We start from the raw sequence: 13,355 nt of genomic DNA on the forward strand, positions 1-13,355 counted from the left end.
CTGATCTTTGAATCTCTTTTCAAACTCTGTTTATCATGTTCTCTCCTTACAGGGTGCTCGTGGAAGTGATGGCAGCACTGGCCCCACCGGACCTGCTGTAAGTTTCAGTCTTGATCTTTGACAATACGGTTCCATTATGCCTTGTGTCCCTTTTTCTGTTTATAGAGGATTTATTGGGCTTCCAAGAAGTTGACTGCGTGGACTTTTTTAACACAGTTCTTTGTTGCTTATCAGACCATCACAAAAAGAATTAATAAAACATAAACCTTTTGCAGACAATATCCTGGGAGCCTCAGGATTTATATTAAACGCGTCTGTATCAAAGGAACAAAATATTCTCTCATATGCACTGGTGGGTTCATAGGGAAACACACGATGAACAGAATTCTCATTCCCAACAGTCTAACAGATGGGTTCTCATTCCAAAACTAAAGAGGCTTTATACCTTTTAACAGATATATACCATGCATGTGTTGCAGTTGACTGTAATTATATACATCCTGAAACTATTATATGTGCTCCAGGACACAGCTTTGCACCTGCAACATCGTCCTGTCTCACTAACAGGAGCTAACCTTTTTCATTCACCACTGATCCCTGAGTTATGTGAGCTAGTGTGAAAGGCCAGTTAAGATCCAACTGTTGTGATCAGACTGGCAAACAATGACGGTTCTACTGAGTGCTAATCTAATGCAGATTTGTCCATTTAAAAGGAGTTAGTGTTGCCATAGCATACCACCATACCACTGACTGTGTGTACAAGGGTATAGTTTCAAAGCTGTAAAAAAAAAAAAAACAAACCCGAATAGCCCAGAGCAGTTTTTCCTTCCTGCCTTCAAAATTTTAGTCAATGATGAAGCCGTACTTGGTTCTGTTAACTTTGCTAAAGTTGATTTTAATGCTCCTTGTCACTGCAAACATCTGTCGTGCTTTAACAGAGTAGAATGTTAGCACAGGTGTGGATTTCACTTCAGTTCTCCCATATGGGGTATTCAAAAAAAATATGTGATTGGGCATCTAAATAGCAGTCAAATACAGACCTTATAGCTCAGATCTGATGTTATACTTTGTAGCAGAACTGAAACATTTTAGCTATCTTGAAGGCAATTGAGTTACTACAGGAAAAATACTCTGGAGCTGCTGGCTGCAGAGGTGTTACTCTGGGTAGCCGCAGAGAGTTGCACTGAGTCCCAGTGCCTATGCCAGACTAAAGGTATTTTGCACATACTTAGGTTATGATGCTGTAAACATTCTGCATAGCACTTTTTAACACTCCTTTTTTTTAAACTAAGACAGAAATGTTTTATTCTCCTTGCCATTTAGAATTTAAAGTATAAAAAGAGTCACTGCAATGGAAATCCTGAAAGTTTATACTTTCATACATATCTTAAAGGGAATTTTGTCTTTTTTTCTTTGCTTATGCAAAACCAGTGAGAATTCCACATACCCAGTTTTAACAAACACAGTAGGTTATAGAATATTGGAAGCCAATTCCTCTTTGCTATACCAGCTGACCCATTTTATTTCCTTGGATTTGTGAGTCAGTTTTGTAATAAGTATTTATTATACTTAGAAATATGATTTATTTATAAAATGTTTTTAACATATATAAAAATATATATATAAAATATATATAAACGAGAAAGATGTTAGCTCACATAAAAGTAGATATCAATCCCCAGTAGCTATGAATGAGTTGGATGTTTCATTATTAACTGAAGAAAAAAACTATCCCTTTTTATTTGTATGCATCAAACAATAACAAAGGCAATGACATCATTGTATCTTCTCTTGTGGTTTCTGGGTACTCTACATTAGCAAGCTTGTCCCATCGTCATTACAAATCTCACAGCAATAGCTAGACATAGTAGAATGAGTAGAAAGCCCTCTTCAAGCTGATATGCCATTGCCTTTGACGTAAAAAAACCCAACAGCTTAAGGAAAGGGCAGGGGGGCTGCACATGTTGACTGCCTCAAAATGTATACTCTGGGTATAAATCAAGACTTCTAATCCCTTTGTGTGTTAGAATCAGCTCCTGCCCCCCACTGCTGTCAAGCCTGATCCAATTCCTAGTACATTCTTACTGACTTCAATGCAAGTTGTGCCAAGCAGTGGCTTGTAAAGTGGTGCAGAGGTCTTACCAACCCTCTTCCCATGTGTGAAGAAGGACAAATGCTGTCATCAGCACAGGGCTCTTGTGTGTGACCAATAGTCCAGAAGGACTACTGGCGTGAAAGCATACAGTTGCCCCTGCACAGTAAATGTGTTGAAACAACCACCCAAGACTTGCATTTGCAGGATACAGGTGCGCCCCTTCATTCATTGTGGGACTGTACAGCAAGACAACTTGCCTTGCAGATGGCTGTCTCTGCTCATCCTTTGTTTATTCTTTCTCAGGTGTTTGGCCTCAAGGCAAGGTTTTACCAATCATTGCTTAATTCACACTTTTTTAGCTGCACTGCAAATGTTTTTCAGCATTGACCTTGCTCCTAACTGTTGGTAGTGAACCAAATCTGTCAGTTTGGAGCTGCAAAAGGCAACTGATATTCTGAGGTGGTAATGTGTGGAAGGGTCTAAGTAAAAGTGCCTTTTTTTACCTGTTTACTTCAGCAAGCATGTTTCTGTCATCACTGAATACCTTTACACAACTGCTTCCCTCTCGTTGCCTAGGGCCCTATTGGTGCTGCTGGTCCTCCAGGCTTCCCAGGTGCTCCTGGTGCTAAGGTATGAACATCTGCTTCTACCAGTACATATCATAGTGAAGATGAAATATAGTAACTAGTATCATTAGGTAGCAAATAACGCCCTTTCTGAAATAGGAGTGCTTTCGTACAGTTACAGATCAGGATGAGGATGAATCCCTACAGTATTTGGAGAACACCATGTATGAATGCTAATTTAAAGTACAGCAGTTATTTCACACTAGGCAGGTTCAGGAAGAGATATAACGTTTTTTTTTTTTACTGCTTCCGATGTGGTGCAGTTGTATACACCTTTGAAGGGTGACATGGATCATGATAAATAAGCATCACTTTACATAAGTAGTGGAGGACCAAGAAGCTGCAGTTGAGTATTGGGCTCCTTCCAACCTAAGTTGCTGAAACTGCAATGGAGAAATTGCATTTAAACTTTACAGGTTTTAAGGCAGTGCCATTTTGCTTTTGCAGACTGTAACTTAAATGATTCAGTTTATTGCTCAGATCTTAGCATTTTTACCTGGGTAAGGGTCTCATTATTTTGAATTTTACTTTCTCCAAGGAAGGAGAGAGGATTTTGGCCAAGAGTGTCCCGGATACTGCATTTACAAATTTCACTGACCATTTGCCAAGAAGCTCAGAGCTGCATACACTTATATGTAGTGTGATACAGTTTTTCAGCCTTAACACAAGTACACAAACTCCATGTCACAACAGACAAAACTCTTATCTTGATCCACCTTTAGAAGAAAATAGAGTATTGTTTGCTAGACCTCTTCAGATTAACTGCAGGGAAGATGAGGAAAAATGGAGATCCTATTCTGGTTATTCCTGTCAAAAGGAATCCATGAAGTCTTCTCTGATCCAGATGTGAGTGTGGTTACAGCATGTAATTTCAAGGGAAGATTGCTTCTGAGTCCAGGGTAAACTCTGACTGCTTAGAGAATTGCTGAAGAGAAGTTGTCATTATAGTTTTTTGTAGTAGACTTAGTGAATACAGGCTTCTGAGAGTAAAACAAAAAAACCTTTATTCCTGTAATTTACTCCATTGTGAATACTGTCCTACAGCACTCTGATCAGGCACTGTTTTGCATTTTGCATCAGTGCAAATGGCATCTTAAGGTGCAAGATAATGGTCAGTTAGGTCTCATACACTGTGAGGCATCTCAGGCCAATGCTGGAGGCACACGGCTGCAGATAAGACTGGAATCATAATTCTGATTTTCTAGATCAACCTTCTATGTAAACCTTGGCAATAATGTAGCTTCTCAGACATGCTGAGCACCTGTTCCCATGTTAGCCATCAGCTTCAGTGGAACCCAGCTAGGCATCCCAGCTTCAGTGCCTTTAAAATTAAATAAAAGCTCTCAGCTCCTTGATTTCCTGGCCCCTGAAGTGGGAATATATATATATATATAGAGAGAGAGAGAGAGAGAGAGTTGTATTCTTAATGTCAGGCTAATTTAGGATCACTCCACTATTGCCCTAACACTGTGTACACTGATAGAGGACTCTATCCTTCTCTCAAACAGGGTGAAATCGGACCTGCTGGTAACGTTGGTCCTACTGGTCCTGCTGGTCCAAGAGGAGAGATTGGACTTCCCGGCTCTAGTGGCCCCGTTGGCCCTCCAGTGAGTAGCTTGCCAGACTTTATTGTCGGATGGGTGTACTGGAGACTCTGAATTAACCAGTATTGTTATCTTTCTTAATAGGGCAACCCTGGTGCAAATGGTCTTCCAGGGGCTAAAGGTGCAGCTGTAAGTACAGCCATAGTCACATTTGTTTGCTTTTAAAAAAACAATTCAGTTAATGCAAGAGAAAAGATAATGGGCTTATAATACTTTTTATCCCCTTTGTTGGACAGGGTCTTCCTGGTGTTGCTGGTGCTCCTGGTCTGCCCGGTCCCCGTGGTATTCCTGGTCCTCCTGGCCCTGCTGGTCCTAGTGGTGCTAGAGGACTTGTTGTAAGTGACCTTGTACATTGCATGTCTTCTTTCGAAAATTGGACACTGTGTCCACGGTTGTAAAAGATTTCCTCTGGATATATTTTTGTATTTAACGCAGACATTTTTTGTTGCTCCACTATAATTAAACATTGTAGTTAATTTCTGTGTCTCACTGCTTGCTTCAGATGCTGAGACTGAAGAGGTTCACTTTGCACTCCTTTTGAGTGCAAGGACTGTAAGCTCTGTCCATGTTGATAGTATCAAGAGAGGTGTGGCAGCAATCTCACAATCAGACTGTCCATGGGTATCCTGAATTGAGGAACCAGCCCTGGATATTTTGTAGTTCAATTTTTGTCATTTCTAAGCATCTTTAACATGTTTGGTTTTGTGGCTGTGAAGCCAAAAATACAGTTACGTTCATTGACCATTTGTCAAAGTAGAGGCAGGCATAGTACTGGATGATTAAAGAGTTTTTTTATTCATTAAAAAGCTGTCCAAATAGAAGAGAGAATCTTGGAATGATGCCTAATTCTATGATCTTTTTTTGGTTTGGACTCTAGGGTGAACCAGGCCCTGCTGGTGCCAAGGGAGAAAGTGGTAACAAGGGTGAGCCTGTAAGTATGGCAATATGTGAAGGTTTTTTCAATGAAAAAGCCTGACAGTATCTGCAGCACAGCATCTGATTTCTTATTCTTTCTGTGTTTGCCTGAAATAGGGTGCTGCTGGACCCGCTGGCCCTCCAGGTCCTAGTGGTGAGGAAGGCAAGAGAGGCGCCAATGGTGAACCTGGCTCTGCTGGTCCCCCAGGCCCTGCTGGTCTAAGAGTAGGTTTTCCTTTCATGTTCCAGAAGTAGAAGCAAAAAAGAAAGAGGAAGTAAAGCAACGAAGGGAAAAAAGGCAAATTAAGTAATTTGCAGTAATTAAATCGACATTAATGCTGCCAAGCAAAGATCATTTGCAGTTCTGAGCCTTTTGATTAGTTGGGACCAAACCTATTCTTGCTTCGTATTAATGCTGTTTACTATCTTATCCCAGAAGTAATTAGAGGTTGCTTTGGTGTATCCATTGTGTAATATTTAGCGAATTATCTTTGATTACTCTGAAAGTTTTGTGATGGGATTTAACTGTTTAAAACAGATAATTGGCTAACACATAATGTGAGGCAAAAGGTTTCACTTCAGTGTCTTCAAGGGTGCCTAGTACCCTTTTCACTGGGTGAGGAAACCATTCTGAACTACAGGACGCATGTGGCTTCATGCAGGAAAACAATTTACAGGAGAAAAATAGGAATAATGGCAGTGTTTCCACCAGACTTTTTTGGTAGAGGTAAGGATTCAGTATTACACCTTGGGTAGGGTGTTCAGAGTCACAGACAAGCCAGTAATTCTATAGAGAAGCAAAGGTGGAACAGTGTGGGCCAGGTTGTGGGATTCTAGCTGTTAGCTAGAGGTAGATTACAATGAACACTGAAAATGCTTTGATACAAGCATTAGAACTTAAAGAATTCTAAAGGAAGTGAGAGAGATTTTTTTCACAATATACATTTTCACTGAGGTGTATGTTCTCAGAGCTGCACTTATCTCAAATTCAGCAGACCTGCTTGAAATGCTGAAATTTATGAAGTACAATCCACCTTACAGGAATGGATTTATTTCTTTCCCTTTCTTGATTTGATTTGTATTCACTTACAGGGTGTGCCTGGATCTCGTGGTCTCCCTGGAGCTGATGGCAGAGCTGGTGTCATGGTAAGACTTTTTTCTGGGTCACTATTTCTAAACCATGTTTTTTATATACAGACGTGTGATGCTTTTTGCTATCTCTGCCTAATTCTATTTATTTCTTTTGGTAGGGACCTGCTGGTAACCGTGGTCCTAGTGGTCCTGTTGGTGTTAAGGGTCCTAGTGGTGATGGTGGCCGTCCTGGTGAGCCTGGTCTTATGGGTCCAAGAGTAAGTTTGAACTCTGTGGTGTAAGTTTGAACTATGCAAAAAGAAAATTACTTACAATTTAGGGACAAAATTAGTCCGAAATCCAACTGCCAAAATTCAGCCTGCGCTAATCACAATAAACGCACTTCCACCACTTCATAGAAAAAAACATCCATGAGAAAATTATTAAGAAGCATCGAAATGTTTATTGAAATTAATTTCTTTTATATGTGGTAGCATCTGATTGCCTTATCGTGGAGCCGTGCCCCCTTGTACTGGATACCACATTGACTTCTGAGAAGGGGTTCCACTTGTGATTATTTACAGGCTATGATCATTAAGATCACAGCTGAAGTATGTATGTTCTCTGTAACTAACTAAAAGAAAAGCAAACCCTAATAAAATTATGTGAGATGGCTGATCTTAATTATGTTAATTCTATTTCGCAAATTATTTCACTGAAAACAGCCATCCACTTTGGTGGTGCTGGCTCCAGCCAGATTATGTCCATGTCGTTGTCTTTTATCCTCTTTCTCTTCCCACCCCGTGCCATGAAGTGAAAGAGTTTTCAATGCATGTGTAAACTATTAGGCATCTGCAAATATTTAAGCACATTCTTTGGTAAAGTAGAGCTTAAGGGAGTTTATCCGAGTAAAACAGGTACTTACCTATACTGATTTTCAACTGGCATGGGAGCACACACCACCACATTAAACCTCAGTGTCTTTTAGATGTAAACTTGATCGGACATACAGTCCTGTTTCCACAACGTATATTGATAACTTAGAGTCTCTGTCAGGGGGTTGTGTGTGTGTGTGCATGCATAGAGAAAAAAAAATGTAGTTAACTGTTGGGTGAGTTGGTCCTTCTAAAAACATGAAACCTTTCTTTTCTCAGGGTCTCCCAGGTCAGCCTGGAAGCCCAGGTCCTGCTGGCAAGGAAGGGCCTGTTGTAAGTACCCTGCTTTTCATTCTGCTTCCCCAGTGCATGAGAAACATAGACATAAACTCAGTTTTTGAAAAGCAGACACCTCAGCACTGATCTCTAGCTATGTGTAAAACCAGCAAGTTTTTACTGCCATACTACTCAGAAGATCAGTGAGAAACTTTCCATTCATTTCTGTGGATCTCAGATCAGGCCTGTGTCCTGGAAAGGGAAGAAGAAACAGAGTTCTACAAAAAGGAGAAAAATGGAGGAATGCATAAGCATGCAGTGTATACACAGTATTAAAAAGTTACATGACATTTGCTTCCTGTCAGTATACATTTCCTCTAAAACTGAACTCCACACACCAGTTAAATTACTGCAGCCATTTAACAGTATGATTTCTTTTTCTAGGGTTTCCCTGGAGCAGATGGTAGGGTCGGGCCAATTGGTCCAGCTGGTAACAGAGGTGAGCCTGGCAACATTGGATTCCCTGGACCAAAAGGTCCCACTGTAAGTACAGTACAGACACTTTCTGTTACTATGAAGGTATTTCCAGACTAAGCTATAGGTCCCCAACTCTAACAATCAAACACATCTCCCTGGGTTGTCCTGTATATTGCCTGCATATAGGATGGCATCCACTTAAATTCAAGAGTTCTGTTGTGAATTATTTTGCAGTTATATAAAATATGATTAAACAAATGAAAACCAATTTAATTGTTTTAGGATTATTTGGACATTGAAGTGAGTAGAATAATATGGGTATAATTATAATTTCTGCATGTCAATTTTATAATTTCTGTGTATACACTTCAGTAAAAGTTCTGTAAAAGCTGGCCACCAAGCCCAAGTTTCAGTTCTAGATCATTGTTATTTACAGAGCACAATCCACTCACTTTAGAAGAAAAGCCTCCAGCGTTTCAGTGGGGCTCTTGACGTGTCACACACAGACCACAGATAACAATAATAATTTCCTGGATCTGTGGTGTTCCTATACATACACAAAAGCACACGCATATATATGGTGTATTGCATAGGATTCTATGCAGAGTATCACAGATTATGATTTCAATAAATAAAGGAATGGAGTTTTGAAAAGAAAGGACATTGATTTGTGTAGCTACTCTTTCTAACTGGTTTAACAAGCCAGATGGAGTTTGTGGGTTTTTTAATTAAGGTTAAAGAAATATTACGATAAATCTTCTGGCAAAGAGAATATCGGTCTCTGTCCAGTAGTCTAAACTGAATCTGATACAATGTCTTGGTTAACTTCTGTACCTTTTTCTTTGAATTTCAGGGTGAACCTGGCAAACCTGGTGAAAAAGGCAATGTTGGTCTTGCTGGCCCACGGGTATGTGGATATACTTTCTTTATCAACCTCCAGAGAGAAAAAAGTAGATTTTCAGAACCTCTGTAATAAGATTGCATTGTCCTGTGCAAGCATGAACAGATAATGAAACAGAAAATCACTTTGCAATGCATTCATCTAGCCTCATGTCAGTGGGGACTATTCAGGCATAAATGAAAATTACTCTTCTTGGGAATTAATTGGGTAATTAATTACGGGGTATTAGCATCCTATGAAGAGGAAAAAATAGCGCTCCTTGTGCAAATTTATAAGGAAAGTGTATGGTTTCTAATTTATCCTGTAAATTTCCAATTTCTTACTGATAGTTGAAACTTTCTAAATCTTCCACTTAAGGGATCAAATAACTGGTCTCTTATGGGGAAAAATGCAGTCTGTAATTCCAAAAGAAGTTTCCTTAAGGGTGAATGTGCTGCAATAACTAAAACATTCACCAGAATTTAAAATTGCAAGCATCTTTAGTACCTTTTGACAGTGAAGCTCTACAAGCAAATGGTTAAGTCAAATAAACCTAAAACTGTACCTTAAGCGTACCAGTGTGAGTTAAAAATATGCAGCCGGAGACCTTTGGGTTTTGTCACGGAAGTACTTTAGAGAGATATTATTCATAACAAATAAAAACTTTGGTGACATCTTTCTACTTCAACACATTTAGGGTGCTCCTGGACCAGAGGGAAACAATGGTGCTCAAGGTCCTCCTGGAGTCACTGTAAGTAACGGCCTCCACACAGGTCCAATTTGTGATTTACTTTTCATCAATAGGACTTCCCACTTTAAAATATATTTTTTCTGTATTTCTGCTTCCAAGTTAATCACTTGTTTTTCATTCCATCCAGGGCAACCAAGGTGGAAAGGGTGAACAAGGTCCCGCTGGTCCTCCTGGCTTCCAGGTAACTAAATATGTGCTTTGCTCAATCTTATCTATGCTTTGCAAAGTGTGACGTGCTTCTACCTTACCTTTATTTCTGTTCTTGTTTCTTTGCACTTAGGGTCTCCCAGGTCCCTCAGGTCCAGCTGGTGAAGCTGGTAAACCAGGCGAAAGGGTGAGTGACAGATACAGTATTCTGCAAGTAGGGGCAGGCATTGCATAAGCATTATGTTTACAATTGCACATGTGGTGAAGCAAAAGCCTGTTGGATCCACTTGCCAAAACAAAGCAATCTGTGTTATATGCAAAATTTAATAGCCCCTTTTGTTAAAGCTAGCCACAAATGAAGAAGGTCCGTTGGAATTTACAACATACTTCTTTTTTCAAAGTTTTGGTATGAAGCTGAGCAAAGCCAATCCTTTGCTTTTCGGGCCTAAATAGCAATAAAACCCTCCCCCAAAAGACAAGACAGTACATAAAAAATATTTTACTTCAAAAATTTTTTAAGGTTCAATCTAACCTGCATTACTCCAGTTGTATGCTTTTGCACCTCAATCAATCTCAGTCAATTTACAATGGCACACAACTGAGGTAGCTCAGTGGTAACTCAGGCTACAGGTTCTGCACAGTTAAGATGTGATGTAATCTGCAAATTGAGCATCCTATGTGTCATAACCACCCTTAAGTTTACAGTTACCTGCCTGTGTGTCCCTGTAAAAGAGCTGACATTGCATGTACCTGAAAAATGAGCTTATAATTTAACCCTTGTCAGATGAGAAATTATTATCTCATGTGTGCTTCGAGATATTGTGCAGCTATATGAAAAGGGTTTATTTGTGTGTATCTGAAAGAGTGGTTTTAGTCTGAAGATTTTCAATACGCTGCTGCAATTTGAGAAGCATTTCTATTTACTGCTAAGAAACAGAGCACAATTTAAGCTAATAAGTTTGCTTTAGAAATAAGCTTTACCAAAACATTTGCTCTCTTCTAGGGTCTTCATGGTGAATTTGGTGTCCCTGGTCCTGCTGGCCCAAGAGTGAGTAACTCATTTGAAATCTAGTACAGACTGTCTTAATAATGTCTTCAATAATAATTGTAACTATACACATTTCCAAGTTTCTTAAGACAAACGGCTCTTCTCAGTTACAGAATACAATATACAGAATACAATACAATGTATTGCAGCAGACCCGCAGGAATAAAGGAGAATTTTCTCTGCTCTTTGCATGTGTCAGGATATATGATTATATAACACAATAGCCACCAGTTAACTAGTTAACTTCTAGTTAACTTCTAGATAAGCAATATGAAGCAATAAGTAATGCTATCCTGATGAGATGATCAAATTTTTTGTTTTGTATTAATGAACCCCACAATGAGAATGTGGATGACAAAAGACTGACCCTACAGTGTAACACTGAGGCCTGGTGCATATGAGAATTTCCATCTCCAGTGCCTGTGCACAGACCTCCTTAGCCTGACCAGTTCAGCCATACCATCCCTTGTTTGCCAGCTCCTACCTCCCACATAATGTCATTGTGAACAAATGGTGGGCTAAATCCAGAGCCTGGAATAGTCATTAGAAGATATTGCCCCCCACTTCCCTTTATTCCTGCACTGAATAAACAACTGTAGAGAGCTTTGTGTGGAGGCCTTCCTGCATGGCAGGAAAGTCCCATTTATGCAGAGTAATGAGTAGTTTATGAAATGCTTAATTAATTATTTGCTTTCCAAATCCCCCTATGAAGATGTTGATATTTAAACTACTTCTACTGCTTCCTCTTTTCTTCTGACTTCCGCACGAAATGTATTCATGGCAAATATTCCCACTCACTCCTATCAGTCATGTCAGTCAGTTCAAATCACACTTTTTCTCCCTATATTTACTCCCCTGAGGCTGTATTAGTAAACATGTCCTCTTTAAACTTTCATTTTGCTAATCTATCCAAGCCAAGTTCCTTTTATCATTGTAGTAGCAGTTATCTGTCTCTACTGTAGCCTGCCTTAAGCATCTCATACCCAGCCAACGTGTATTTCATTCAGTATTCCAAATTAGGTCTTACTGATGCTTTGTACAGCAAGATTAACACTTCCTAAAAATACGTCACTGCTTGTGCCAGATGACATTTGCCTTTTTCATGTCTGTATCATATTGTTGGCTATTGTTTATCACCTCTTCCCTTCTGTCATTTTCACCAGGCGAACCCCCCACTTACAGCACAAATAGTCATTTTTGGTACCTAAATAAATGGCCTGGTACTTTGCATTCTTGAATTTTGTCCCACTTCTACTGTGACAGCCAGCCAGCAGGTTATTCTTCCTGTTGGCAAGAGCTTCTACCTTTGTCATCTATGCATATTTCATAAATATCTTTATTCCTTTTCTGCCTCTCTGTCATTAACAAGATACACATAAAAATAATGAAAAGATACATTAATTGGGGAACATCACTACAACATATGTTAGCCTTCTGCATCATTGGTGATTTTCAGCAGTGCAGTACCTCTCCTGGCATCAGTTTTCTGACCACATTATAGTTTTCATTCAAATTCCCACATTCTCCAATGTAACTAAAAATCTCCCTTATGCATTATCAGATTATTCACTGATGTCCAGCTTGATGGCACTGGTATAATTTGAGATCCCTTTAGTAAACTGATATTTCTACCTGTGACAGATCTGTTGTGCATTTAAGCCCAGATGATCTGTTTCAGAATTTATCCTTATACCTGTTATAATGTGCAGGTCACATTGTAGGCTTTAGCTGTCACCTTTATTCTCCAATACTCACCAGGCATTTGCCACTGAAAAATAATTGTTTGTAAATTACTGTGGCTCTGATTTAACTAGAATCTGTTATCTGCCCTCAAAGTGGAATCAGGAGCTCCATTTGACAATAGAATGCAAGACGTTTACCAGAATGAGCACAGCAGCCAAAATTATGTTCAGGAAGTACTTGTACTTTGTCAGCTGTTATCATGATGCAAGACTTCAGTATTTCACTTTGCTTTATTTGTGTCAAAAGCTAGAGCCAATTCTTATGATCTAATACCTAATCTAATATCTAATAATATCTAATACCTGCACAGTTCTTAATGGTTTGTTCAGCTAAAAATGCATCACATCATTGTCATTTCTACTAGTAAGTGCTTTTAAACCTCTAAGCTACAAAACAATTCAAGGGAAAATTCAAATCAGACTGTCCCCTGCAGGGTGAACGTGGTCCTCCTGGTGAAAGTGGTGCTGTTGGTCCTGCTGGTGCCATTGGAAGCCGTGGTCCATCTGGCCCACCAGGCCCTGATGGTAACAAGGTACGACTTTTCCAGCGGCCGTTGCCTCACTGTTGAATTCCTGATGCAGGCAATCCAAAGCCTTATTTCCTAAGAGCATAAATGGTTACTAGTAGCAGGTAGTTACCTATACACCATCGCCACTGGGTCATTTCTTCAAATGGTAAAGCTCCATCCCAACTAGTCCACAACAATATTGAAGGTTTTTTGTTCAGCACTATAGACAATGGAGAGGACCCCTCCAGTTTGGAATAGTTTGATTACAGCTTGTCAGCTGGGTATACTGTTATTCTGTTTTAAGATAGGGTCCAAGATTTTGGCCAAAATTCATGCTGA

The 13,355-nt window shown here is 39.6% G+C and overlaps 1 protein-coding gene across 1 annotated transcript in view; it reads left to right on the plus strand.

Moving 5' to 3' along the window:
• The window catches only part of COL1A2 (collagen type I alpha 2 chain), a 42,124-nt gene that overhangs the window by 13,118 nt on the left and 15,651 nt on the right, over positions 1-13,355 (plus strand). The window contains exons 15-31 of the mRNA XM_075082853.1: positions 53-97; positions 2,672-2,725; positions 4,230-4,328; positions 4,410-4,454; positions 4,562-4,660; positions 5,203-5,256; positions 5,358-5,465; positions 6,333-6,386; positions 6,491-6,589; positions 7,466-7,519; positions 7,907-8,005; positions 8,793-8,846; positions 9,517-9,570; positions 9,698-9,751; positions 9,851-9,904; positions 10,721-10,765; positions 12,942-13,040. Coding sequence (XP_074938954.1) covers positions 53-97; positions 2,672-2,725; positions 4,230-4,328; positions 4,410-4,454; positions 4,562-4,660; positions 5,203-5,256; positions 5,358-5,465; positions 6,333-6,386; positions 6,491-6,589; positions 7,466-7,519; positions 7,907-8,005; positions 8,793-8,846; positions 9,517-9,570; positions 9,698-9,751; positions 9,851-9,904; positions 10,721-10,765; positions 12,942-13,040 — 1,170 coding nt within the window. The remainder of the gene's footprint in view (positions 1-52; positions 98-2,671; positions 2,726-4,229; positions 4,329-4,409; positions 4,455-4,561; positions 4,661-5,202; positions 5,257-5,357; positions 5,466-6,332; positions 6,387-6,490; positions 6,590-7,465; positions 7,520-7,906; positions 8,006-8,792; positions 8,847-9,516; positions 9,571-9,697; positions 9,752-9,850; positions 9,905-10,720; positions 10,766-12,941; positions 13,041-13,355) is intronic.

This window comes from Phalacrocorax aristotelis, chromosome 2 (genome assembly GCF_949628215.1).
Source record: "Phalacrocorax aristotelis chromosome 2, bGulAri2.1, whole genome shotgun sequence".
NCBI lineage: Eukaryota > Metazoa > Chordata > Aves > Suliformes > Phalacrocoracidae > Phalacrocorax > Phalacrocorax aristotelis.